This window comes from Pelodiscus sinensis, chromosome 19 (genome assembly GCF_052426305.1).
Source record: "Pelodiscus sinensis isolate ZL-2025 chromosome 19, ASM5242630v1, whole genome shotgun sequence".
In the NCBI taxonomy this organism is placed as follows: domain Eukaryota; kingdom Metazoa; phylum Chordata; order Testudines; family Trionychidae; genus Pelodiscus; species Pelodiscus sinensis.
The window spans coordinates 2,933,584-2,959,462 of record NC_143070.1 but is presented as its reverse complement, the minus strand read 5'-3'; the positions used below and the strand labels follow the sequence as shown (position 1 = coordinate 2,959,462).

Below are 25,879 nucleotides of genomic sequence, written 5' to 3'. Positions count from 1 at the left end.
AAATTTTGGGAACCGCTGGTCTCGATGGTGTTTGGCCCTGCCGGGAGGACAGGGGACTGGACTTAATGACTTCTCAAGGTCCCTTCCAGTGCTAGTGCTCTGAGATTGTACCTCCGTCTGATATTGCTGACACTCCCCACCTTTGTAAACATGACGGGGGGGGGGGCGGGGAGCTCTCACGGATACCAAGCCCTGTGCCCTTCCATGGAATCAACCACAAAAATCTCCTGTTTGGTTTCACAGCGCGGTGGCAGAACGCCCAAGGCCTCGCCCGCACTGGGCGCATGAGCCGAAAGGAGAGCTGGTCTCATCCGGGTTTGTAGATGCTGTTTCCTCTGCAGACTTGCTGTTACTGAACGTACTGAGGCCAGCCTGCTCATTCAGAGAGAGGGAGGCTGGAGCGGGCATCTCGGGATGGGGAGGGGTCTAACACTCCCTCCCTAGGCCTGGCTGGCGAGAGAGAAACCTGCTCTCAAACCCCCAAAGGGCTCTGCTCCTGCACAGATCCCCCATGGCATCCCTGCTGGAAACTGCCCGTTGTTAACCAGCCGAGACACAGCTGGAACTAAAGCCTAGGAGATGTGATACCCAGGCCCTCTCATGGCTGGAGTCCTCTTCTCTCATGGCCAGGAACAGAGACCAGGAATTGGCTGCTCTCACCCGCAAGCCCCGTCCTGCCCTCCCAGAGCTGGGCCCAGACCCCAGAGTCCTGGCGTCCTCTCGTAGTCACCGTGACCTGTGAACCTTGCCTAGCGCTTTGGCTAAGGGCCGGGATCGTTACCTGGGAAACACGTGTGTCAGAGCTTTGCAAACACACCTGGGAGTTCCTGGGAACTCCAAACTCTGTCGATTTCTGAAGAAAACCAAACACGGAGCTTGTTGTCACACTGAGGTTGCCCTCTGCCGCGCCCGCCGGGGGAATGGCTCACCCAGGGAATGCTACCCGCACAAATTCCTTTATCCCTTCCACACTGTAGGAACACACACCTTTACCCAGTTCCTAGGGCTCACAGTGCAACCCTGTGAATTTACACACCCACCCGTACCCAATTCCTAGGGCTCAGGGTGTAACAACCTGCAGGTTGGCAGGATCTTTAGCCACTTGAAAGAGCCGCACACGGTAATATCCTTCTCCTCTATTTATTGACAAATCCCAAACAAGCAGAACACACATGCTAAGCGCACAACGTCATGCTCACCAGTCCTGATACAGGCAGGCAGACTTCCCCTGTTGGCCAGGCACTATCAGTCTCTCTGGTCTTAGGCTGCGTTTCGGAGGTGACTTCTTCTTTCCAGGTCTTCTCCCTCCTCCTGGTCCTCTTCCAGCCTTTTCTTCCTTGTTCCTCCTGATGATCTTCTCCTCTTCTCCTTCTTGGACCCCAATTTATATAATGAAACCTGAGTCTTGCTTAGCTAGACCGTCCCCAATTATTTTAGTATCATTTTACTAACCAATCATAAAATGACCTAACTAATCACACCCCACCACCTTCATTGATTTCCACCTAGCAACATTAATTATCCAGCAGACGGAAAGAGTTACAAACCAGACCGAGATCACACAGACAAACAATAGGAAAGTGCAGTGACAATGCTCATAGGATAAGGATTCCACGTCCTCTATGGAGAAGCAGTTTCTTGCCAGACAGAACGGCGTGACGCACAAATTTCTTTACCCATCTGGAGATCGGTTTCTTTATCTGGGGACGCGATCCGGGCAACGTCCCTCCTCACAGCCTGGTGTGACACTTTGTAATACAATTGAGATGTGAGGATGTGACTGCTCGTCAGCCTGGCTGCAGAAGGCGGCTTTGGTTCAGGCCTAGCACAGGCCTTCCCGCGTGGCTACAGAGAAGCCAGATTGTTACAGAAAGAGGAGGAGCTGAGCAGGGGGAACGCTCCTTTCGGCTACATCCTGCCTGACTCTCCTTCCCCGACAGGCCGGGCTTTTACCCGGGGGCTCGGGGCCCCACCTGCTGGCCCTGTGGCCCCAGAGACCTTCTGACCCCAAGCTGAGCAGCGAGCGGCGGCCTCTGGCACCATGAGGCAGCTGAGGCAGGGGCTAGGCTGAGGAAAGGTCCCTGTGGGTGGCAGCAACGGTTTCCCAGTGGATTGGAGAAACTGAGGCAGGGAGACGTTAGCCGGCTACAAAGGCCCAGGCCAGCATTCAGCCGCCGAGCTAAGGCAAGACACCGGCAGTCCTGGCTCCCGGCCCCTCCTGGCTCTAACCCCTAGAGTGCACTCCCCTCCCGGATAGCTGCGTAGCTACCTGCCTGGCTGGCCCCTGTTGGAGAGGCCCGGCAAGCTGGTTGGCGGACAGGGCTGCCTCCGCCCCACATTCGTCCCTGCAGCCCTTCCAGCCTGCGGTGCCCCACTGCACGGCTCCACCTCCCAGGCCTGCAAGCATGTGAGGGGGGGGGGTCTGCCCTTTGCACACTCCCCCCCCCCACCAAGACTTCACCGCGGAGCTGCGCCAAAGCCATTCCAGGTCTGGCTCCTCTGCCGCCTTCTGAGTCCCGGCATGTGGGGGGCACAGCAGGGGCCCCGGGCCCCAGAAGGGAACTAGGCACGGATGGGCAGGGTGCCCCTCGGAGACCAGGTTGAAGGGAGCAGTGAACGGCCCGGCCAGGATGAGACTGGGCCCTCAATGCAAGTGCATCTGCAGTGACCTGCTGAGGCCACCGGGGGGCGCCCCAGCCTCACACGCAGCCCCCAGTGGGGCTGGTTACAACACACACACACACACACAGAATGCAGGTCTGATTCCTGCCAGCAGAGGGCACCACACACACATATATACCCCTCTGATTCCCCAGTAGTGGTGGTGATCACACACACACACACACACACACACACACACACAGAATGCAGGTCTTATTCCTGCCAGCAGAGGGCACCACACACACATGTACCCCTCTGATCCTCCAGCAGGGGTGGCTACAACACACACACACACAGAATGCAGGTCTGTTTCCCACCAGCAGAGGGCACCACACACACATATATACAACTCTGATTCCCCAGTAGTGGTGGTTACAACACACACACACACACACACACACACACACACACACACACACACAGAATGCAGGTCTGATTCCCACCAGCAGAGGGCACCACACAGACACATATATACCCCTCTGATTCCCCAGTAGTGGTGGTGATCACACACACACACACACACACACACACACACACACACACAGAATGCAGGTCGGTTTCCTGCCAGCAGAGGGCACCACACTCACATGTGTAGCCCTCTGATCCCCCAGCAGGGTGCGCCGACCTACCTCTGATTCCTGCCAGGCAGGACAAGACACACACTAGTCTATGCCAAACCAGGGAGCATGAAAAAACTCAGCTGGTTTCTTTCCTCCAGCCATGCTCCCAAGTGACAGAAGGCAAGGCAGAGGTCAGGGGGCGAGCAGGCCAGGCTGGGGACCCCGGCACGGGGAGCACAGGCCAAGGAGGGCCCAGTGAGGGCAGGGAAAGAGTTTCCAATCACCAAGAGAGCGGGAGAGGTTTGCTTTAAGGTCGGGAGGTGAAGGACTGAGGGAGCCTGCCTCGGTTTCCCCACTGGCCGCTGGGCACTACTTGCCATAGCGGTAACGCTGGATGGTTTGGCAGAGGTAGGCGACTAGCTCCCAGTACTCAGCAAAGGAGATGAGCTGATTCTTGTCCGCATCCAGCTTCTGCATCAGGGTCTTCACTGCCTCTGTGCTCTGCACATCCTGAAACACACGGCACCAATCCCACGCCTCAGCCGGGGAAGCTGGGGCAGCAGGGCTGAGCTGGCAGGGACTGTGGGGCGGGAGTGAGGGGCACCTGCAGGGCTGGGGGGGCAGGGGCAGTGGGGTGGGAGTGAGGGGCACTGGCAGGGCTGGGGGGACAGGTGTGAGGGGCACTGGCCGGACTGGGGGGGTAGGGCCTGTGGGGCCGGAGTGAGGGGCTCTGGCTGGGGGGAGGGACCAGGGGGTGGGAGTGAGGAGAACTGGCAGGGCTGTGGGGTGGGAGTGGGAGTGGGGGGCACCAGCGGGGCTGTGGGGTAGGGATGGGGGGCACCGGCAGGGCTGGGGGGGACAGGGACTGCGAGGCAGGAGTGAGGGGCACTGGCTGGGGGGAGGGGCTGGGGGGGCAGGAGTGAGGAGAACTGGCAGGGCTGTGGAGCAGGAGTGAGGGGCACCAGCAGGGCTGGGGGGTGGGAGTGGGAGTGGGAGACACCAGCAGGGCTGCGAAGCAGGAGTGAGGGGCACCGGCAGGGCTGGGGGGCAGGGGCTGTGAGGTGGGAGTGAGGGGCACCGGCAGAGCTCGGGGGTTGGAGTGGGGGACACCAGCGGGGCTGTGGGGTGGGAGTGAGGGACACCAGCAGGGCTGGGGGGCAGGGGCTGTGAGGCGGGAGTGAGGGGCACCGGCAGGGCTGGGGGGCAGGGGCTGCGAGGCGGGAGTGAGGGGCACTGGCAAAGCCCCCTTGGCCATCAGTGGGCAGCTGGTGTCTTCTGGTGTCCGGGGGTTCCCGTAGCTGGGTCTCACCGACAGCTGATGGCTCAGTTCATTCCTGAGTAACTTCTGGAAAGCCGCCTGGTCCAGCGCCTGCTGCCCGGGCGGGCCCTTGGCGTATCTGTAGAAGCTGTCCACAATGGCGTGCAGGCCCCTCTCCAGCTCCGAGTCCGTTCCAGACATCTCGGCCGGCTCCTTCCACCTGCGAGGCGAGGACAGAGGCTGCCTTAGGGTCCCACCCATCCAGAGACCTAAACTAGGGCCCCCAGTCCTGGCCTTGCTGGGGAACAGCTGCTTGTGCAACAGCACCTCCTGCTGGAGAGAACCAGACCTGCTCAAGTGCACAGAAAGATAGAGGAGGTGGATGCAGATAGATAGATAGAGGGGGTGGATGGGGATAGACAGATAGAACTGGAAGGGACCTCAAGAGGTTATCAAACTCAGTCCCCGGCCCTCAAGGCAGGACCCAGCACTGTCTAGAGCATCCCTGATAGACATTTCTCTAACCTACTCTTCAATATCTCCAGAGATGGGGATTCCACAACCTCCCTGGGCAATTTATTCCAGTGTTTGACACCCTGACAGGTAGGAACTTTTTCCTAATGTCCAACCTAAACCTCCCTGGCTGCAGTTTAAGCCCCTTGCTTCTTGTCCTATCCTCAGAGGCCAAGGAGAACAATTTATCTCCCTCCTCCTTGTGACACCTTTTTAGGTACCTGAAAGCTGCTCTCAGTCTGAATGTCCCCTCTCAGTCTTCTCTTTTCCAAACGAAACAAGCCCAATTCTTGCAGTCGTCTCTCCTAGCTCATGTTCTTTCCCCATAAAGAGCACGCTGACAGAGTGTGCAGCCAGTACCAAGCTGGGAGGGGTGGCTGGGGCGGTGGAGGACTGGATTCTATTTCTCACTCATCCGGACCAACGGGTCTGAGGTCAATCGCATGGAGCTCAACAAGGACAAAGGCCCGGTGCTCCATTTGGGGAGGGACAATCCCTTTCGCACACCCAGACCGGGCCGTGGCTGTGTAGGAAGGAGCCCCGTGGAAGGGGAGCCTCGGGGCCACACTGGATCCCAAAGGAAAGGCCACCCGGTTGTGTTCACCGTGTGACACTGTTGCAGAAAAGCAGCAACCGTTCTGGCTGCACTATCAGGCGTGCAGGGAGCAAGACAGGAGACGACGATTGTTCCTCCCTGATAGGGCCTCGCCGGGGGTCCAGTTCATCCAGGACAGAGTGGGGCAAACTGGACAAAGTCCAGTAACCCTCCTGTAACCCTCCCTCCCACCCTCCTGCTCTCCCACCACCAGGTCCCTCCCATCTGGGAGCTCGGAAGAGAAACTAGCAGCCCTGGCTCCCAGCCCGGTGGCTTTAACCCCCTAGATCCCACTCCCCTCCTGGAACATGGGATAGAACCCAGGAGTCCTGGTTTCCAGACCTCTCCCGCTCTCACCACTAGCCCCTATTCCCCTCCCGGACTTCCTGCCTCCCAGATCCCCCCTGTTCTAACCCTAAGGCTCCTCGCCCCTCCCAAAGCAGGGAACCCAGGAGTCCTGGTTTTTAGCCCCCTCTGCCCCACAACCCCCGCCAGAGCAGGGAACCCAGGAATCTGGGTTCCCTGCCCCTCAACTCACTCCTCCCTCCCCCAGAGCAGAAAATTCAGGAGTCCGGGTTTCCATCCCCCCACTGCTCTAACCACTAGTCCCTATTTCCCTCCCAGACCTCCCACCTCCCAGCTCCCCCCTGCTCTAATCCTAAGGCTCCCACCCCTCCCCGAGCAGAGGGCCCAGGTGTCCGGGTTTCAAGCGATCCCCTTGCTTTAACCCCCTCGTTAGTGCTTCTTCCTGCTCCAGTCCCCAAGCGGAGGAGCCGGTAGAAAAACCTACCTCACCAGGACGTCAGCCGGCACCCATGTTCCCTTCTCGCTCTGCCCGGCCTGCCTTAGGCAACTGGCCCCAAGGAAACTCCACAGCCTGGGCGGCAGTTGGCATCTTTCCCAGACAGAGAGCACACCTGCGCCAACATGAGCACCCACGCCCACCCGGTGAGCTGGACTTTGAACTTTGTTTGTCCTAGCACATCTCATGATGGGGGAGGGTTCTCTTTGGGGCAGCCACTAGGGGGCGCCACGTGGGACGTGGTGGAGGGAGGCTTTGAACCCGCGGCCTGGCAGCTGCCACACACAGGGCTCTGCCTGCACTAAAAGATTTGTGGCTCTCGCTGCTGACTTCTCCCCGCTGCCGGGCCCTCGCCCGGCTTTGTTGGTGCGACGGAAAAGCCCGCAGCTAACAGAGAGCCTCACTCCGATAGGTAGCCGTAGCCAAGGGTTTATCGCCCTTTTTTTAACAAGAGCGTCTAGACGACATCCAATCCTGTCGACAAAGCAAGCCGCTTTGTCAACATGAGAGCGGAGACGCAAAGGACAGTGTAGACGCAATAACGCCTTCTCCCGACAGATCTCTGTCGACAAAAGGTGTTATTCCTCGTAGAACGAGGTTTACCGCCCTCGACAAGCCTGCCAAGTGCTGTCGACGTTATGTCGAGAGAATGCGGCAGTCGTGTAGATGCAGGTATACTTTTGTCGATAAAACCCTGTAGTCTAGACACACCCCAAGAAACAAGTCTTGACTTTCTGTAAATAAGATAAAGTGTAGATAAATCCGTTAGGGTTTTGTTATTTTATGGTCTGTGCACTTTTTAAAAGCTGTGTTGGCTTCCCTTTGTAACTAAGTTCTAGGCCCATGGAGTTTCTCCATGAGTATATTAGTTTGTTATTTTTCCATCTACTTTTTATGCTTGCCACAGGAATAGTGTGGTGAAAATAAAAGTTTTCTCTTTTCTTTTTATTAACCTGGGATTGGTTAATTTGTGTGTCCTGGTTTTTACTTTAGGGGTGAGATTTCCCACGTGATCTCTCCCCTGGTTTCTTTATTAATACTTGGGCGGTGGCAGCGGAGATGTTATTCCTAAAATCTAGGTTGTTAAGCTTTTGGGAGGAAGTTTTATACCAAAGCCTGGTAGAGAAGGTTTTGGGGTACGTTTGCTGGCCCCCACTTCTGCATTTATTGTGCCAGGGTGGGGAAGGAGCCATGACAGCCCCCATCCTTCCTGTTCCAGTCTCGTGCTTCCCTGGTGTGAGGTCCAGTTTCCCTTGAATTCTTGTGCCGGTCCACATTCCCCATTGATCGACTTTCCTCCCACTCGTGTTTCACGCACTACGCACGGATTTTCAGGTAGCCCACAGAATACTCACACACACACGTTTCAAACATCTAACACAGTCTCTCTCAAACAGTGATACAAGTACCCTTAGGGGTACTTGAGGGAAGTCTGGGAGTTCCATCAACACAACTGAAATTTGGAGTTTGACAGCGCTTTATTATTTTTGCACTTTTTACAACCAAAAAATGTCATTACCCGCCCGGCTACAATTAAGTTGTTTAAACAAATGTGTGGCAATGGTAGAAAAAAATTGTGTGTCTGAAAACTGTACGTACTGGGGGTATGTATATATATATATATATATATGGAAAAGGGGGTATTTTATTTAAAAAAAAGTTGAGAAAAACTGATCAAACGTCTACGGTTTTTTTTCCCCCTGCTGGGTTTGCAGTTTTCTGGGCCGAGATGTCCCGGGGTGCCTCGTTTCTCAGTCTTCCCAGAAACAGGAGGGGATTTTTTTAACATTACGTTTGTATATCTGTTACTGACGTCTTCCCACGCAAGTACGGCCAGACTGGGTCAGACCAAAGATCCATCTAGCCCAATGTCTTGCCTGCTGACAGTGGCCAAAGCCAGGTGCCCCAGAGGGAGGGAACACAACAGGTAATCCTCATGTGATCCCTCCCCTGTCATTTATTTCCAGACAAAGGCTAGGGACACCATTCCTACCAATCCTGGCTAATAGCCATTGATGGACCTAACCTCCATGAATCTATTGAGATCTTTTTTGAACCCTGTTAAAGCTCTAGGCTTCACCGCATCCTCCGGCAAGGAGTTCCACAGGTTGACTGTGCGCTGCATGAAGAAAAACTTCCTTTTCTTTTAAACCTGCTGCCTATTTATTTCATTCGGTGACCCCTAATTCTTTTAATGTGGGAATAAGTAAATAACTTTTCCTTATTCACTTTTTCCACACCAGTCATGATTTTATGACCTCTATCCTATCCCCCTTCAGTCTCCTCTTTTCTAAGCTGAAAAGTCCAAATCTTTTTAATCCCTCTTCCTATGGGACCCGTTCCAAACCCCAAATCATTTTTGTTGCCCTTTTCGGAACCTTTTCCAATGCCAAGAGATCTTTTTTGAGATGAGGCGACCACATCTGGACACAGTATTCAAGTTGTGGGCATGCCATGGATTTCTACAGCGGCAATAAGATATTCTCTGTCTGAGTCTCTATCCTTTTTTAAAAATGATTCCTAACATCCTGTTGGCTTTTTTGACTGCTGCTGCGCACTGAGTAACACAACATGTTACTCGTCACAGCACCATCAACAGCATCCTAACTCAGCAATGTGCAATCACAGAAGAATTGACAAATACACACCGGTGCTTCCTTATCTCAGCTCCTTCCCTGACTCATCATTAGAGCTTATTAAAAACGGAACAATCAAAATTCTTCCTTCATTACCACTCAACAAGCCTTCATTGTTCTTTCGGGATATGTATGCTGCCTTGTTGTATCCTTTAATCTATGGGGGGTGTTGGAGCTCAGGGTATAACTCTTTCCACAGCAACATTCCTTCGTCTTCTGCAAGCCCAGATTTGCCCAGAGATGTTTGTTTTTCCGAGTCCAAAACCTGTATTTGTTCATCGCCAACATTTCTTAGTGGGTTTCCCCCTATTACAAGTTTTAAGGTCCTTTGGGTTTGCTCATGCCCCTTCGCCCAACCTTGTTTTCCACTGCTGAGCAAAGCAGGACAATTACAGCTGTGAACGCACCCCACAACGCGGTTCACTTTTCCTGCTGCTGCGTCATGCGGGAGGTTTTCAAGAACCTGTCAGGCTTGGCCTGAGTTTACTTGGCCCTGCCTCTGCTGCATGTACAGGGCTTTCTTCTAGCTCAACTGACAGATAGTACCCAGCATTTAAGCCATGGGAGGCGGGTTTCCCCTGGGGGCTAATTCTCGAGTCAGGCTGGCACGCAGGGCGAAGTCGAATGCTTCCCAGAAGTCTCAGTGTGTGACGCCAGCGTGCCTTTGACTGCGCTGTGTCAACTCAGCTACCCTGATTTGCTCTCACTGAAAAATGATCCGGGGTTTGTCTGGTACAACCTGTTTTCCAAGAAATCAAGTTGATGGGCAACTAATGCCACAGGTAACTGTTGTTGAGGAGGGGAGGAGGTACAGGGAGGGCCACTGAGAGCAACAAGGCCAGGGCATGAGGAAACAACCAAAATTTTGGGCCAGGACACCTCCTGGGTGCTATTATGAGTCATTATGACCACCCCAAAGCCCCAGTGTTTCTTTGTTTAAAAAAAAACTGACCACTTTGCAAAAAAGCAAACACGATTCTGGGCTGCATGAACAGGAGTGTGGTGAGCAAGACACGAGAAGTCATTCTGCCGCTCTGCTCTGCGCTGATTAGGCCTCAGTTGCAGTATTGTGTCCAGTTCTGGGCACCGCATTTCAAGAAAGATGCGGAGAAATCGGAGAAAGTCCAGAGAAGAGCAACAAGAATGAGGAAAGGTCTAGAGAACATGAGCGATGAGGGAAGAGTGAACGAACTGGGCTGGTTTAGTTTGAAAAGGAGGAGACTGAGAGGGGACATGAGAGCGGTTTTCAAGTATCTAAAAGAGTGTCACAACTTGAGGAGGGAGAAAAATTGTTCCCCTTGGCTTCTGAGGACAGGACAAGAAGCAATGGGCTTAAACTGCAGCAAGGGAGGTTTAGGTTGGACATTAGGAAAAACTTCCTGCAGGTTAGGGTTAGGGTTAGGAAATAAATTGCCTAAGGAGGTTGTGGGTTCTCCATCTCTGGAGATATCTAAGAGCAGGCTAGACAGACATCAATCAGGGATGATCTAAACTGGTGCTATTCAAATTTGGAAGCCCTGGGGGCCACAATGATATTCACAGCACATGCGGAGGCTGCAACTTAAGTGCGGTTGCATAGACTTGCAAATATCTCTGCAAACAGCTTCTTTCACACCGACGGGCAGGAAGACAAAGATGAAGCCAAGGTTACACAAGCCAGATCTGCTGATATTAATAAAATGCAATAGTCACCTGTTTGCCACCTGATATGTCAGCACTTTTAATGAGCAATGGCAGTCCAGGAATTTAACTTCCACGAACGTATCTCAACGGAAGTCCAGTATATTGGCTGCTTTTTTGTTTTAACTCCCTCCGGTGGGCTGCAAATAAATGGGCCGCATGTTGAGTAGCCCTGATGTAGACAATGCTTGGGGACTGGACTTGATGACCTCTCGAGGTTCCTTCCCGTTCTAGGATTTCACCTTTGGCCACGTGGGTGTGTCTCGTTGTTTATTACTGCTCCATATCGCGACCTATTACAGGCCCAATTCCCTGCTGGTGGCCAACCACCCTTGATCCAACGGAGCTTACATGAGGATTGGCATTAAACGACCGAGTCTCCGTGGGGCATCGTGGGTCCGTGGTGCAAATCAGTGCGGGATTTCAGGGAGCTCCCGCCAGGCCAGTCACAGATAGGGGCCTTCCATCACCTGTGACTCCCAGCCTAGGATGTCTTCAGGGTCCATGGCTAGGAGATGATGGAGACCCATTGCCTGTTCCACCTGGGGACCTCACAACTTACAAGAGGCAGGTGGGTGGCCACCGCGGTGCATGGTGAAGGCTACAGTTGGGTAGGGGATATTTTTAGGAAAAGTCACAGGCAGCTCGCAGGGAATACTCACAAATTCACGGAAGCCGAGATCTGTCCATGGCTTGTAGGAAAAACCTCCCGGATGAAAAGGGGAGGATGTGAACCCTTCCCATGCAGCTGGGAGCCGTGGGGTGTGATTTAGGAGTCAGTCCCAATGCGGCAGTGCGTTTACACTGAGGTCTGTGAATGGAAGATGCCAGAGACTTCAGTGACGGGACTCCGTATGTACAACAGTACGCAACCAAGGGAAAAAACTCCTGGGTGTCACAGGGGTCGCTCTGCTTTTGCACAGTGTATCACCGTGATCAGACTCCCAAGTCTCAACTCGGATGCTCTACCTTTCGGGGAGCACCGAAGAGGCAGCTGAGCCAGGACATCACAAAGGGACCCGAATGGATTGCCACCGAACGGTGTCTTTTTAAGGTGACACCTCCCCAGGAAACGGCTGGAGCTACGGAGAACAAAGGACCAGCCCCACGCTAGAGGTTCAGCTGATGGGAACCCGTGGCAACTAGCGGATAAGTCAGACTGTGCAAGACGTATGGGCAAAACAGCCTTTGCCTCTAGGTTGCAGGTTCGATTCCTGTGGCTGTTGAGTTGCCCCAAACAAGGCGGCGGGCTCTTGGACGGTTGTGTGTTCGAGTCTCTAAATCCATCCCCGATCCTGCGGTGAACGGGCCCTCTCTCATTGGCGGATAAGCCAAGCCTGCCTGCATCTCCGGGACAGAGTAGAGAAGAGTGTAGTACATAGCCACATCATCAGGGAGCGATGGGGGAGGGGAATTTGACCACGGCTCAAAGGTGGCTCCGATGGGGTCCCAGGGTCAGGGGAACTGGCTTAGTGGGATGGGATGGGGACACGGGGCCTTTCCCCGTGACGGGGTCAGAGCTGCAGGTCCCACATGGAGAGGGGCTCACTGGACTGGGTGCTCAGGAAAGGAACCAGCTCCTCCGCGAAGGAGTCCTGGAAGGTGTACAAGTGGCTGAGGTTGGAGCTGTTGTAGAAGGACAGCTGGCCTCCTTCAAAGTCCAGATACACGCCCACCTTCTCCAGCCTCCCACAGACAGGCAGGTGGAGGCGGGGGTCCATCAGGGCCCAGTACTGCCCCCCTCGCCGCTCAATGGCCCACACTCCCTCCCGGGGCCGGAAGCTGAGACGCTTCTTGCGCTTCACAGACCTCCGGGCCGCGCCCACCACCCAGTCGGGGCTGTCGCCCACCCGCACCTCCCAGTAGAGCCGGCCACCCGTGCAGCCCTCCCGCCCCACGACGCAGGGGCTGGCCGTGAAGCGCTGGGGCTTCCGACGCCAGAACCGTCGGCCCGGGCTGAACTTGACGCCGGTGGCTTCCTCGATGAGGACCAGGCTGGGGTGGGCCGAGTGGCAGTCCAGGGTGATGCAGGCTGGCACTGCAGGAGGAGAGAGGGAGAGGAAGGGGTTAACGGCTGGGCTGTGTTTCATGTGCCCCGTACTGACAGCAAGGGAAGGCGATTCCCCAGAAATTAAAAAGAGATCTTTCTCCCCCATGGCAGTTCTAGGGGGCTCTGTGCCACAGGGAGCGAGGTAGGGAGGTCCAGTAGGGGGCTCTGTGCTGTAGTGAGCAGGGTCGGGGATGCTTTTTCCAGCGCTGGGGCCATGCAGGGAAATACCATGGAAACGGTACCACCCTGCTGCCTTCCTCGGCCCCCCGCTCAGCTCCCACCCCTTCTCCGCACTGCACGGCGGCTGAGTACGGTCACCTCACCTGGGTGGACTATTCCCAGCAGCTCCTTCCAGGCGTAGAACTGGAGGGGTCCCTTGAACTCCCCGAGGTTTAGATCAACGGGCACCACCCCATCGTCTTCCTCTTCCTTAGCCTCTTCTTCCTCGGCCGCCTCCTCGTCCTCTTCCCCTTCCTCCTCCTCTTCCGCCTCCGGTTCTTCGTCTTCCTCGTCCTCTTCCCCTTCCTCCTCCTCCTCTTTCTCGCATTCGTCCGTGTCGTCGTCACTGGTTCTCAGCTCCTCTTCCACCTCCCCCGCCTCGGGCTGCTCCGCCTCCTTCCCCTGGGCTCCCTGCCCCTCACGGATCCTGCAGAGAATCCTATGGGTTGGCAGGAGTGGCCCTACTGTGGTTTGGGGGGGACAAACGGCCAACCTACCGCCACCAGCCAATGGGGTCGCAAAAGAAACTAGCCTATCAGCTCTTCCGGCCCACGCGGTCAAGGGCCCTTGACAACAAACAGGGTCACAAGGATAACGGCCTATTGACCACTACCAGCATTTCCTCAAGCGTCATGCCCACCATGTGTGCATTGAGCCAGCCCGCAGAAGAAGGCAAAAGCCTACTACAGCTGCTAGTGCCTGGAGGTTCTCCCATATGTCAAGCAGTGGTGTGCTGCATGTGCTGTGTGCTCGTGAGAGGATAACAGCCTACTGTTGCTACCTGTTAATGGTGGTACTCCTGGAGCCCGAGGTGGTAGAGTTCGGGGTGTGCGGGGCCACGTGAGAGAACAGCTTAACACTGCTACCAGCTCGATGGAGCCCCTCCTGTCACCCAGTAAAGGCCCCTTCCTCTTAGGGCTGGTGGACCCTGGATTGAACCCCGCAGGTGACCTATGATCTACAATGTTCTCATGGAAATTGAGAGGGACAGACCCCGAAGTGGCTTACCTCTCCATCAGCTCCTTGGCATCCTAGGTGGGAGGAGAAAAGGGATGGGGGTGAGGCGACTCCCAGAGGAGCTACCTCCGCCTCCCCCCGTGCCTTTGTCTGGGGGAGAAACTGCTCCCCCACCCCAGAACTGCTGCCCCTCCCCAGTCAATGGGACCCCTGTCTCCTCCTGGACTGACTTGCAGTGCTCATCTCCAGCTCTTCCCCTTCATCCGAGCAGGCCCCATACCCCATCTCTTTTCTCCTGCCTCCTCCAAAGCCCTATTCCTGCCTCCTGTCCAACGAGCTCCGCCCCCACCCAGCTAGCTCCGCCCCCACCCAGCTAGCTCCGCCCCCACCCAGCTAGTGCCTCCCTTGTCCAGCGAGCTCCGCCCCCACCCAGCTAGCTCCGCCCCTCCCAGCTAGTTCCTCCCCTTCCAGCTAGCTCCGCCCCCACCCAGCTAGCTCCACACCCTCCAGACTCCCCCCAGGGTCTGGCATTTTCTCCCGCCCCACCTTGAGGAAGCTGATGTTGTCCTTGCGCTCCAGCCCCAGGCGGACCCTGGAGAGGGTCTCGGTCCAGAAGGCCACTTTCCCGTTCAGCTCCTGGAGCTTCTCCTCCATCTGGGCCCGGTTCTTCTTCCGCTGCCGCTCCAGCGCCTCCTTCAGGCCCAGCTCCCGCAGGGTCAGCAGCCGGCGCATCTTCTCAAACTCCCCCGCCATGTGGTCCAGTAGGGACTCGGAGCAGCTCTAGGTGAGCAGGGAGGGGCGAGGGGGGGAATGGAGACCTGAGCTAGGTGAGGAGGGCTGATCCACCAGACCCCACTTGTGCATCAAGGCCCCTTGCAGAGCTGGGGAGAGAACCGAGCAGCCTGCCCCCTCTAGAGCCGGCCCACGTGCCCATCTACCCCGGCGTCCCGCCTCCTACCTGCAACTCTGTTAGGTTCTCCTGCTGGTGGCACTGGCTCCGTGTCAGCCTCTGGAGACCTTCCTCGAGGGGTTGTAAAGATGCTTTGAGTTGCTCCTGGGCAGCAAAGACCCGGGGTCACGGATTGGGAGGAAAAGGGCCACCCCATCAAAAGTCCCTGACTAGCAATGGGATTTCAGCCTTGCCTGGCCCTTCCCATTGGCTGCCCGTCCCCCGTTGGCTGCCCATCCCCGGGAGGCGGGAAATCAGAGCTGCTGCAAGAGGCAGACAGAGCATGCAACTTTCCCCCACCCCTCTTCCTCCAAGAGTCAAGACAGCTCCACTTCTACCCTCCCTTCGTGTGGGGAATGGGTCAGTCCGTTCCTCTCCCTCCCCCCGTCCCACTTGGAGTAATGGGTCAGACTGCTCTCACTCCCCTCCTGTAAACAATGGGTCAGTCCACTCCCCTCTGATCCACCAGCAGTGGGCCAATCCACCCTTTTCCCCTCCTGGAGGCAATGGTTCAGCCCATTTCCACTTCTGCCCCCTCCCCCTTCCCCACGAGTGGTGGATCACTCCATCTCCCTCTCCTCTGCCAACAATGAGCCAGGTCCCACTCACCCCTCCCTCTGTAAACAATGGGCCAGTCCACTCCTCCGCCACCTCCTTAAGAGCAATGGGCCAGTCCACTCCCCCCTACCTCCCTGTGAACAATAGGTCAGTCCACCCCCCCCCCCCCACCCCTTCAACACAAGCCCTGGGAGGGAGGGGGTGAAGAACATCTGGAGCCGGGGGAGGGGAAGAGTTAGGGGGAGGGGCCAGGGGGAGGACCAAGTGTGTGGGAGGGAGCATTGATGGGGGGGCGGTTCTGGGGGCTCACAAAGGCCTTTGAGGGGGTATAATTAATGCCTGGGCTGGGGCAGGGACAGAATTGGATCCACCTTGGCTAGAGTTCCCAGGAGTCCTGGCTCCCAGATCCCCCGTCCATCTCTAACCACTAGACTGTACTCCCCTCCCAGAGAACCCGGGAGTCCTGACTCCCCAATCCCTCCCCTCCCATCTCTAACCACTAGGCCAGTGGTCCCCAACCTTTTGGGGCTGCCGGGCGCCCGAGGGCGGGGATGCTCACACGCTGCATGCCTGGGGGCGGGGCCACTCACGTGCCGCTTGTCCGGGGGCCGGCCATGGTTACTCGGCAGATGCACATAAATGCCCTGGTAGGTGCCGTGGCACCCGCGGGCACCGCGTTGGGGACCACTGCACTAGCCCACACTCCTCTCCCAGGCAACCCAAGAGTCTTGGCTCCCAGATCCCCACCCCCCAGCTCTAACCACTAGACCCCACTCCGCTCCCAGGGAACCCCTGACCTGGTATTGCTGGACGGCGTTTTTGATGGGCAGGAAGTCGTGGCCCCGGTGCTGGGGCAGGTCCCGGCAGATCACGCAGACGGGCCCCTCGTCCTGGCTGCAGAAGAGTTTGAGGGGCTCCTCGTGCTCCGCACAGAAGTACCAGCGCCCGCCCCCGCCCGCCGGGTCCCCGTCGTCCAGCTTGAGCAGCCGGGCTTTCTCCGCCAGGCTGTACAGGGCCCGGTTGGGGGCCACCCGGCGCAGGGCGAAGGGGCGCCGGCACTCAGGGCACAGCCCGCGCCGCTGCCCCTTGGGGACGCAGGGCTCCAGGCAGGTGGCGCAGAAGCTGTGCCCGCACTCCAGCATGTGGGGCTCCCGGAACAGGGAGAGGCAGATGGGGCACAGCAGGTCCTCGGTGAAACCGGAGACTTCCCTGACCGACGCCATCCCAGGACGGCGCCACCCCTGGTCCCCCTGGACCCTGCTCCCCAGGGCTGGGTCGCTGCCGGGCCGGGACGTCCCTTCTCCCTCGCACGGGGATGCTGCCGGACCGGGACGTCCCTTCTCCCTCGCACGGGGATGCTGCCGGACCGGGACGTCCCTTCTCCCTCGCACGGGGATGCTGCCGGACCGGGACGTCCCTTCTCCCTCGCACGGGGATGCTGCCGGACCGGGACGTCCCTTCTCCCTCGCACGGGGATGCTGCCGGACCGGGACGTCCCTTCTCCCTCGCACGGGGATGCTGCCGGACCGGGACGTCCCTTCTCCCTCGCACGGGGATGCTGCCGGACCGGGACGTCCCTTCTCCCTCGCACGGGGATGCTGCCGGGCCGGGACGTCCCTTCTCCCTCGCACGGGGATGCTGCCAGACCGGGACGTCCCTTCCCCCTCGCACGGGGATGCTGCCGGACCGGGACGTCCCTTCTCCCTCGCACGGGGATGCTGCCGGACCGGGACGTCCCTTCTCCCTCGCACGGGGATGCTGCCGGACCGGGACGTCCCTTCTCCCTCGCACGGGGATGCTGCCGGACCGGGACGTCCCTTCTCCCTCGCACGGGGATGCTGCCGGACCGGGACGTCCCTTCTCCCTCGCACGGGGATGCTGCCGGACCGGGACGTCCCTTCTCCCTCGCACGGGGATGCTGCCGGGCCGGGACGTCCCTTCTCCCTCGCACGGGGATGCTGCCGGACCGGGACGTCCCTGCTTCCAGGCTGGGCTGGCCTGTCTCCGCAGCGGCTGCAGTGCAGTCAGACCAGGCTGCAGCAGGATCCGCCTCCTGTGCTGACTCAGCAACTCCTGCTGTGGCTGCATCCTGCCCCCCCCCCAGCAGCCCTGACTCAGCACCGCTCTGCTCCCCCCCCCCCCCCACCATTAACCCTCGCCTCCCCAGTGCTGCTGGAGATGACCCTGCACCTCTGCCGTTGGCTGCGGCAACTCCTGCGGGGAAGGGGGATGCGGGTGGTGAATTCTATGTGGGGTACAGCCTGAGGGAACTGCCCCACAACCGGCCATGAAGCTGGGTGACAGGATGCCTAGGTCCTGTTCTGAGCTCAGGGAGGGAAGCAGGCACTAGTGGTTAGCGCAGGGGGCTGGGAGGCAGGGCGCTTGGGTTTTGTTCTGAGCTCGGGGAGGGGAGTAGGCACTAGTGGTTAGCGCAGGGGGCTGGGAGGCAGGGCGCCTGGGTTCTGTTCTGAGCTCTGGTTTATTTGATTCTCACACTTCGAACATCTGTTGCCGCCAGATCCCACAGCGCAAAGTCTCATTAAAAGCGGCTCCTCCTGCAGCAGTGCACAACGAAATGCCGGCGTCTCGTGTGATGGGCAGCCCGGGCACGTGCCCAGGGCCTGTGCCTCATACTGGCAGGCGAGAGACGCTGGACCTTGGTGGCTTCCCCCTCCCAAAAAAAATCTCTCAAAACAGACACCAGCTTCTCCTCCCAATCCAGCTCTCCGGGGGCGGGGCGGATCACGCAGCTGCAGACGGTCGTCAGAGTCACCGACATAGGGGCGGCCTCAGGCCTCATCGTGGTCAGTGTCTGGGAAAGAAAAATAAATGGATATTGGCAGCTGGTCGAGATGCAGCCAGCTCTGGGGGGAGGCGGCTGGGAACAGCTGCCCAGCGAGGGCTCGCCTGGTGGGGAGATGCAGCCAGCTCTGGGGGGAGGCGGCTGGGAACAGCTGCCCAGCGAGGGCTCGCCTGGTGGGGAGATGCAGCCAGCTCTGGGGGGAGGCGGCTGGGAACAGCTGCCCAGCAAGGGCTCGCCTGGTGGGGAGATGCAGCCAGCTCTGGGGTGGGTCTCGGCTCCACCCTGGCGCCTGCTACAGGTAGGACAAGGCGAGGAACCAGCCTGACCTGCGTGGATGCTCCGCAGCATTTCCTGCCAGGCCTCAAAGTTCAGCGAGTCCTTGAATTCCTTGAGAGCCGGATCCACAGGCACAACGTCCTCGTCCTCGTCCCCCTCCTCCTCGCTACTGGCCGCGTCCGACTCCTCCTCTTCCTCACTGCTGCAGCCTTCCTCGCTCCCGTCCTCCTCCTCGCTGTGGCCCTGCTGGTCCTCGCGGACTCTACAGGGAGAGAAAACTGCTGGATCTGTGTGTGTGTGTGTGTGTGTGTGTGTGTGTGTGTGTGTGTGTGTACACGTACCTACCTATCTGTGTGTGTATGTGTGTGTGTGTGTGTGTGTACACGTACCTACCTATCTGTGTGTGTGTGTGTGTGTGTGTATGTGTGTGTGTACACGTACCTACCTATCTCTGTGTGTGTGTGTGTGTGTGTGTGTGTGTGTGTGTGTGTGTGTGTGTACCTACAGATCTGTGCCCGTGTATGTACACATACATGTACCTACCGATCTGTGTGTGTGTGTGTGTATATGCGTGTGTGTGTACACGTATCTTCCTATCTCTGTGAGTGTGTATGTGTACCTACAGATCTGTGTGTGTGTGTGTGTGTGTACACTACACGTACCTACAGATTTGTGAGTGTACATGTACCTACAGACCTGTGTACGTATGTGCACACATACCTACCTATCTGTGTGAGTGTGTGTGTGTGTGTGTGTACCTACAGATCTCTGTGTGTGTGTGTGTGTGCGCGCGCACATACCTACAGATCTGTGTGTGTGTGTGTGTGTGTGTGTGTGTGTGTACACGTACCTACCAATCGCTGGTGTGTGCGCATGTGTACATGTACATACAGATCTCTGTGGTGTACACGTACACATACCTACAGATCTGTGAGTGTACATGTACCTACAGATCTGTATGTGTGCATGCATGTGTGTACTCATTCATACCGATCTTTCTGTGTATGTGTGTACAGATGTCAGTGTGGGTGGTTGTGTGTACAGATCTCTGTGTGAGTACATAGCTGTGTGTGTGGTACGCATACATACAGATCTGAGTCTGAGTGTGTGTGTGTATACAGATGACCGTGTGAGTGGTTGTGTATGTGTACATGTGGGGATGGGTGAAATGTGTGTATATGTACCTACAGTTCTGTGTGTGTACAGATGTCCATGGGGTGGCTGTGTGTGCAGATCTGTGTGTGTGTACATGTACCTACAGTTCTGTGTGTGTACAGATGTCCATGGGGTGGCTGTGTGTGCAGATCTGTGTGTGTGTACACGTACCTACAGTTCTGTGTGTGTCTGTCTCCAGATCTCCGTGTGGGTGCGGTGACTGTGTACAGATCTCTGTGAGGGCAAGTGTGTGTGTGACTTCAGTAACACAATGAGAGGCGTGTGCAGCCTGAGGACAGGGGCCCGACAGGAGAAGTGTGGGACACGCACACACTCACCTTCTCATCAGCTCCTTGATGCCCTGGAGGAGAGAAAGACAGACAGGATTATCCTCTGGAACTACCCGCCACAGGACACTCCATGCCCCCTAGGGGGTGAGATGCCAGCTCTACGGGTCATCCCTTTCCCACCCTCCTGCTCGGCCCCAATTCCCACCCCCCGCCCCCTCCAACCCCTGTTGTCCCCAGTTGCACGTCCTTGAGGTCATACACCGCCCGCCAACCCATCCTACTTCTGCCTCCACAGCCCAGGCCCCTGCCAGTGGACCCAGGAGTCCTGCTCCCACGCCCACTGCACAACCTCCCATCCCGCAGCTGCGCCCTGCGGCAACTCCTGGGCTTGTTCCCATCTCCTTGCCGGGGGAATCCTGTCTCACCCGGAGGAAGGCCACAGGATCTGCCGGGTCCATTTCCGCCTGGACCCTGGACAGGGTCTCGCAACGAGAGGCCACCTCTTCGTCCAGCTCCTTCAGCCTCTCCTCCATCTCCTCCCGGTTCTCCTCCTCCAGGCTCGTCACGGCCTCCTTCATGCCCTCCTCCTGCTCCCGCAGGATCTGGTGGAGAGCCTCAAACTCCTCGGAGATGTAGCCCAAGAGGTCCTGGGCGCAGCTCTGCAGAGGGCGGAGAAACCAACGGGAGGTTCAACCCCACACACACCACCCCCGGCGCACGTGAGGGAGAAAGCTCATTCCTTCTGCTGTTATCTCTCTCTCTTGGCGTCTGTTCGTTCCACTCCCATTCATCTGAGGAAGTGGGAGTTGCTCCCGAAAGCTCCCGCGTCTCTATATTTTGCTTAGTCTTTCAGGCTACATCCACCCAGCACTGTCGTCTGAAATAAGAGACACAATTTGGGCTACGCAAATCGTGCCTCTTCTTTCACTGCTATTTCGAAATAGCTTATTTCGTCCTCTGGCGCAGTCTACCCAGCACCAAATTCCGAAAGAACCTGCTAGAGCAAAATGTCCCTTGCTCCTCGTGCAATGAGATTTACCATGATGTCAGATTTGCATGCCCGAAATAAAAGGCTTGCTGTTAAGATGCAGGATCGCTATTTTGGGATACTCCGGTATCCCGAAATACCGCTGCAGTGTAGACATAACCTAAGGTGCCCCAGAAACACTTTTTCTTATTAAAGTTACCGACTAATATGGTTACCCCTTTGAGGATTTTTTTTTTTTTAGTTTTGTGCCTCGGTTTCCCCAATTGTGCGATGGGGAGAGAAGCTTTCCCTTATTTCACAGGGGATTTGGGAGGGCGAGAATATAAAAATGAAATTAATGGGTAGCAAATGAAATTAATGGGTAGCCGGTTTAAAATTAATAAGCGAACGTTCTTCTTCAAACAGCGTGTAGTCAACCTGTGGAACTCCTTGCCAGAGGAAATTATGAAGGCTAGGACTATAACAGAGTTTAAAGAGAAGCTAGATAATTTCATAGAGGTTAGGTCCATCAAAGGCTATTAGCCAAGGGATACAAATGGTGTTCTTGGCCTCTGTTTGTCAGAGACTGGAGATGGATGGCACAAGACAAATCGCTTGATCATTGTCTTCAGTCCACCCCCTCTGGGGTGCTGGCCACTGTCGGCAGACAGGCTACTGGGCTAGATGGACCTTTGGTCTGACCCAGTACGGCCGTTCTTATGTTCTTATGTTCTTAAAATGAGCAGGCTGGGAAAACATTTCGAGAAAAACTTTTACTTTAACAGAAAGTTCTGAAATAATAGAAACTGTTTGTGAGACAGGTTTGGAGATGAGAAATCTCCCAAACCAGGAAAAGTTTGCCAGGGAAGGGGAACTCAAGGGCCAGGTCCTATTCGCGGAGGGACAGTCCGTGGTTCCCAACAGTAATAATACCTGGCATTTCTCATCCTCAGATCCTAGTAGCCTTTTGCAAGTTGTCTTGCTTCCGCAAATCTCAGCTTCTCCTCCCTGATCTTGAGTCTTGCTACCGGCCCTTTGTTAACTAGCACAAACCAGGCTTGTGCGAAAGGCCGATTTCCAAAGGACGTCAGCGTCATAAGCTCAGTCTGACAGGTAGGGAAACCGAGGCACAGAGTGGGGCAGTGGGATGGGGCTGAGCAGCATGGCTCACTTAGACCGATGTGTGGTCCAGCCACTAGATGGAGACAGAGTCCACACTGAAAACAAGGGTTCAAGGCTGACCCCATCTCTGGAGGAGGGGGGGGGGCGGTGTTCGCTTTACCTCCAGCTCCACTAGGTTCTCCTGCTGGTGGCGTTGAACTTCCGTGGTTGAATTCAGATGCTCCGTGAGGGGGGCCAAAGATGCCGTGAGCTTGTCCTGCACAGCAGAGAAACCCACCCATCAGCAGGGGCTGAGGGAACAGGATCAGACATGCGGGATCGCCCGAGACAGCCTCACATCCACCCCCTGCACTGAGACGACATGGCCTTAAAATCCACCGGAGAGGGAGACCCCCACACCCTCCCTGGAAGCCTGGCCCTGAGTGTAACTCCTCGGTGAGTTAGAAACGTTTTCCTTCATCTCTAACCTCCATCTCCCCTACAGCCGATCACGGCCTGTCCCACGGTCAGCGGCCACGGAGAACAACGGATTCCCCGGTCCTCGTCATTACCGCTCTCCGCACACCGGACGCCGTACCCCACTTTTCTCTAGACTTGATCTCCCCCTGCTTTTTTCACCTTCCTTCACCAGCGCAGGTTTCTAACCCTTGATCGACTTTCTCTGATTTGTCCCAAAAGTGCCTCACAGAGCCGCCGGGTGTTAGAGACCCCTTGAACACACCCCAGGAAGAGATTCGCCTTTTTTGCTGCGGCCCTCAGCGGGTCGACGGCCCCTCGATTTGTCACCCACTCGAGCCGCGGAAGGCGCCCCCGGCCCTTCAGGTTTCTGTGTGTGGCCTGCGAGACATTTTGTTACCGCCGCCCACGGGCAAGGCTGCCAGATTCCACTGAGTTCCAGCCACACTGGTTTTTTTTCCCTACTGGAAGTGCTGTTTTTGTGACGGTCCTGCCGGAAAAAGCACTGCCTACCGGTATCACCAAAGTGACACACACATAAAGCCGGAGCGTGAAGCAAGGAGCGTGCTGAGGTCACACAGCATTGTGAGAGACGGGCGCTCCCTCGGCACCCAGCCACAGTGCTGCTCCAGTTCACCCCACAAATTCTAGCGACGCAAGCACAGTGAGCAAAAAGTGCCCTCTCCCGGGAGACCGGCTTGGTTACGACAACCTTGCGGCCACTGAGATGAAGGAGGGCCACTCACCAGCCTCGGTTTCCCCTCGCTGCACTAGAAAGCCCTTTTCAGCCCCTTTTCAGCAGGACGACCACCCGGCCTGTTATTCCCTTTGGAATGCACTTGATTTTTCTTTTCCCTCTTCCCAGGTGTAGGACTTTGCCCTTGTCTATATTGATTCTCCTCTTGATATCAGAGCCTTTCTCCAGTGATAGAGCGAAGATTCCTCCCCTAAGGAACTGGGCAGGTAAAGAGACGGGGAGCAGAGCTGAGGGGAGAGTCCAAGCGTGTCCCCACCGATCAAACCCAGGGCCGGCCCTACCATGAGGGGATCTGAGGCGGCTGGCTCAGGTGCAGGACTGGGTGGGGAGTTTGGGGGGCAGGTGTCACTAGGACCCAGAGTGTAGAAAATTGTGTCTGCTGCTGGTGCCTATGTAGGTAGCCGAGCAGCCCCAGGAGAGCAGTAGAACAGGAAGAAGGCAGAATTGAAACTTTTCAAAGTTTCGGCCCAAGGGAAGGGGAAGGGGAAGGGGAGGCGTCTTTTGAGCGCCTCACCTCAGGCACCAAAATGTGGTGGGCCAGCCCTGATCAAACCTCTCCCCAAATCCCTGCCCCAGAGCGGAGAGAGAAACCCAGGCATCCTGGCTCTCACCACTGCACCCCGCTCCCTTCCCAGAGACGCCGGCGCCCCGGCCCTGACCTGGTATTTCTGGACGGCGTTTGCGACGGGCAGGAAGTCGTGGCCCCGGTGCTGGGGCAGGTCCCGGCAGATCACGCAGACGGGCCCCTCGTCCTGGCGGCAGAAGAGTTTGAGGGGTTCCTGGTGCTCGGGGCAAATGGACCATGTGGTCCTCCCTGATCCCGCCGGGGCCCCCTGGTCCAGCTTGAGCAGCCGGGCTTTCTCGGCCAGGCTGCGCAGGGCCCAGTTGGTGGCCACGCTGCGCAGGGCGAAGGGGCGCCGGCATTCGGGGCACAGCCCACGCCGCTGCCCCCGGGGGACGCAGGGCTCCAGGCAGGCGGCGCAGAAGCTGTGCCCGCACTCCAGCATGCGGGGCTCCCGGAAGAGGGAGAGGCAGATGGGGCACAGCAGGTCCTCAGCCAGGCTGGACACGTCCAGGGCCGACGCCATCCCGGCCCCGCACCCTGCCAGGGCCGGAGACCGGGGCGCGCGGGCTTTTGCTTTCGCTTTCTGCGCACACATCCGCCCACGCCCGCCCCAGGGAGGAAAAGCCAGCGGCTGTCACCGCCCAGCCCCGGTCAAAGCTCAGCATGTGTTGGCACGCGTCACAGGCAATGAGCCAGGAGACCTGGCTGCCAGGCCTTGCTCCAACCACTAGCCCCCACTTCCTTGCTAGAGCTGGGGTTACAACCTGAGAGTCCTGCCTCCCAGCCCCTGTTCTAACCACTAGCCCCCACTGCCCTGCCAGAACTGGGGTTACAACCCAGGAGTCCTGCCTCCCAGCCCCTGTTTTAACCACTACCCCCCACTGCCCTGCCAGAACTGGGGTTACAACCCAGGAGTCCTGCCTCCCAGCCCCTGTTCTAACCACTAGCCCCCACTGCCCTGCCAGAACTGGGGTTACAACCCAAGAGTCCTGCCTCCCAGCCCCTGTTCTAACCACTAGCCCCCACCGCCCTGCCAGAACTGGGCTTACAACCCAAGAGTCCTGCCTCTCAGCCCCTGCTCTAACCACTAGCCCCCACTGCCCTGCCAGAGCTGGGGTTACAACCCGAGAGTCCTGCCTCCCAGCCCCTGTTCTAACCACTATCCCCCACTGCCCTGCCAGAGCTGGGGTTACAACCCGAGAGTCCTGCCTCTCAGCCCCTGTTCTAACCACTATCCCCCACTGCCCTGCCAGAGCTGGGGTTACAACCCAGGAGTCCTGCCTCCCAGCCCCTGTTCTAACCACTATCCCCCACTGCCCTGCCAGAGCTGGGGTTACAACCCAGGAGTCCTGCCTCTCAGCCCCTGTTCTAACCACTATCCCCCACTGCCCTGCCAGAGCTGGGGTTACAACCCAGGAGTCCTGCCTCCCAGCCCCTGTTCTAACCACTATCCCCCACCACCCTGCCAGAACTGGGGTTACAACCCAGGTTACAACCCGCCCCCATCCCTCTGCCCTCCCCGCCCAACCCCTGCTGTTTGGTCTCTCTCTTTCCAGCCCTTTGGACTTTGTTTGCTGTAAGCCGAGCGCTCGGGCAGCATCCAGGTGAGACTCAAAAGTGGCCCAGCTGATTAGCAGAGCGCCCCAGCAGGCAACTCATGTTTCAATGGGTGGTGCACACCCCCACACCTTGGTGCATGCCATAAAATTTATTCCACAAACAAAAATCCAATCTTACGTTTTTTCCCATCCAAGTGTGGAATAAATTTCATGGCATGCACCAAGGTGTGTGTGGGGGGGTGCACCACCCATATAAACATGAACTGCCAGCTGGGGTGCTCTGTTAATCACTTGGACTACAAACAGTTTTTCCTCCTGCATTTTCTCCTTAACTCTTCCTTTGCCCCATCCTCTTAACTCCCCTCCCTTGCACACACACCCCCCCCCCCCCGCCCCTATGGGAAAAGCGACCTGGAGGCATCATTGCTCTCTCTGCATCCAGATCACTCTCCCTATCTGGGCTCCTCCAGATCCTTCCCCCATGAGGGGGC

The 25,879-nt window shown here is 57.2% G+C and overlaps 3 protein-coding genes across 4 annotated transcripts; all 3 read right to left on the bottom strand.

Annotated features, from left to right (window-relative positions):
* Positions 1 to 1,121: 1,121 nt before the first annotated feature.
* Positions 1,122 to 6,508, bottom strand: LOC102459709 (protein S100-A16-like). Of its 2 annotated transcripts, none has more exons than XM_014573204.4 (3): positions 6,378 to 6,508; positions 4,531 to 4,699; positions 1,122 to 3,731 (listed from the first exon to the last, which is right to left on the bottom strand). In XM_014573204.4, the coding sequence occupies exons 2-3, from the start codon at positions 4,678 to 4,680 to the stop codon at positions 3,591 to 3,593; spliced, it is 291 nt and encodes a 96-aa protein (XP_014428690.3). In that variant the 5' UTR covers positions 4,681 to 4,699; positions 6,378 to 6,508; the 3' UTR covers positions 1,122 to 3,590. The 2 variants fall into 2 exon arrangements, with proteins under 2 accessions (XP_014428690.3, XP_089626847.1); XM_089770721.1 differs by lacking the exon at positions 6,378 to 6,508 and adding an exon at positions 5,214 to 5,567.
* Positions 6,509 to 8,032: 1,524 nt separating this feature from the next.
* Positions 8,033 to 17,034, bottom strand: LOC142825920 (zinc-binding protein A33-like). The gene is made up of 6 exons (XM_075918109.2): positions 16,236 to 17,034; positions 14,890 to 14,985; positions 14,478 to 14,711; positions 13,983 to 14,005; positions 13,079 to 13,401; positions 8,033 to 12,743 (listed from the first exon to the last, which is right to left on the bottom strand). Exons 1-6 carry the CDS (start codon positions 16,659 to 16,661, stop codon positions 12,220 to 12,222), a joined length of 1,626 nt encoding a protein of 541 aa, XP_075774224.2. The 5' UTR covers positions 16,662 to 17,034; the 3' UTR covers positions 8,033 to 12,219.
* Positions 17,035 to 17,658: 624 nt separating this feature from the next.
* LOC102460824 (nuclear factor 7, brain-like) lies at positions 17,659 to 24,445 on the bottom strand. The gene is made up of 6 exons (XM_075918123.2): positions 23,924 to 24,445; positions 22,212 to 22,307; positions 20,388 to 20,621; positions 20,011 to 20,033; positions 18,568 to 18,779; positions 17,659 to 18,250 (listed from the first exon to the last, which is right to left on the bottom strand). The coding sequence occupies exons 1-6, from the start codon at positions 24,422 to 24,424 to the stop codon at positions 18,228 to 18,230; spliced, it is 1,089 nt and encodes a 362-aa protein (XP_075774238.2). The 5' UTR covers positions 24,425 to 24,445; the 3' UTR covers positions 17,659 to 18,227.
* Between the last annotated feature and the right edge of the window lie 1,434 nt (positions 24,446 to 25,879).

Excerpts from the sequence above, each read along its gene's own strand:
- LOC102459709 (XM_014573204.4), bottom strand. The coding sequence starts at position 4,680 with ATGTCTGGAACGGACTCGGAGCTGGAGAGGGGCCTGCACGCCATTGTG. Across the intron at positions 3,732-4,530 it reads AACTGAGCCATCAGCTGTCG|GATGTGCAGAGCACAGAGGC; the intron begins GTGAGACCCAGC and ends CGTGTGTTTCAG.
- LOC102460824 (XM_075918123.2), bottom strand. The coding sequence starts at position 24,424 with ATGTGTGCGCAGAAAGCGAAAGCAAAAGCCCGCGCGCCCCGGTCTCCG. Across the intron at positions 22,308-23,923 it reads ACGCCGTCCAGAAATACCAG|GACAAGCTCACGGCATCTTT; the intron begins GTCAGGGCCGGG and ends TCTGCTGTGCAG. Across the intron at positions 18,251-18,567 it reads GCTGCGGAGCATCCACGCAG|ACACTGACCACGATGAGGCC; the intron begins GTCAGGCTGGTT and ends TTTCTTTCCCAG.
- LOC142825920 (XM_075918109.2), bottom strand. The coding sequence starts at position 16,661 with ATGGCGTCGGTCAGGGAAGTCTCCGGTTTCACCGAGGACCTGCTGTGC. Across the intron at positions 14,006-14,477 it reads ACAACATCAGCTTCCTCAAG|GATGCCAAGGAGCTGATGGA; the intron begins GTGGGGCGGGAG and ends CCTCCCACCTAG. Across the intron at positions 13,402-13,982 it reads GCCAAGGAGCTGATGGAGAG|GATCCGTGAGGGGCAGGGAG; the intron begins GTAAGCCACTTC and ends GATTCTCTGCAG.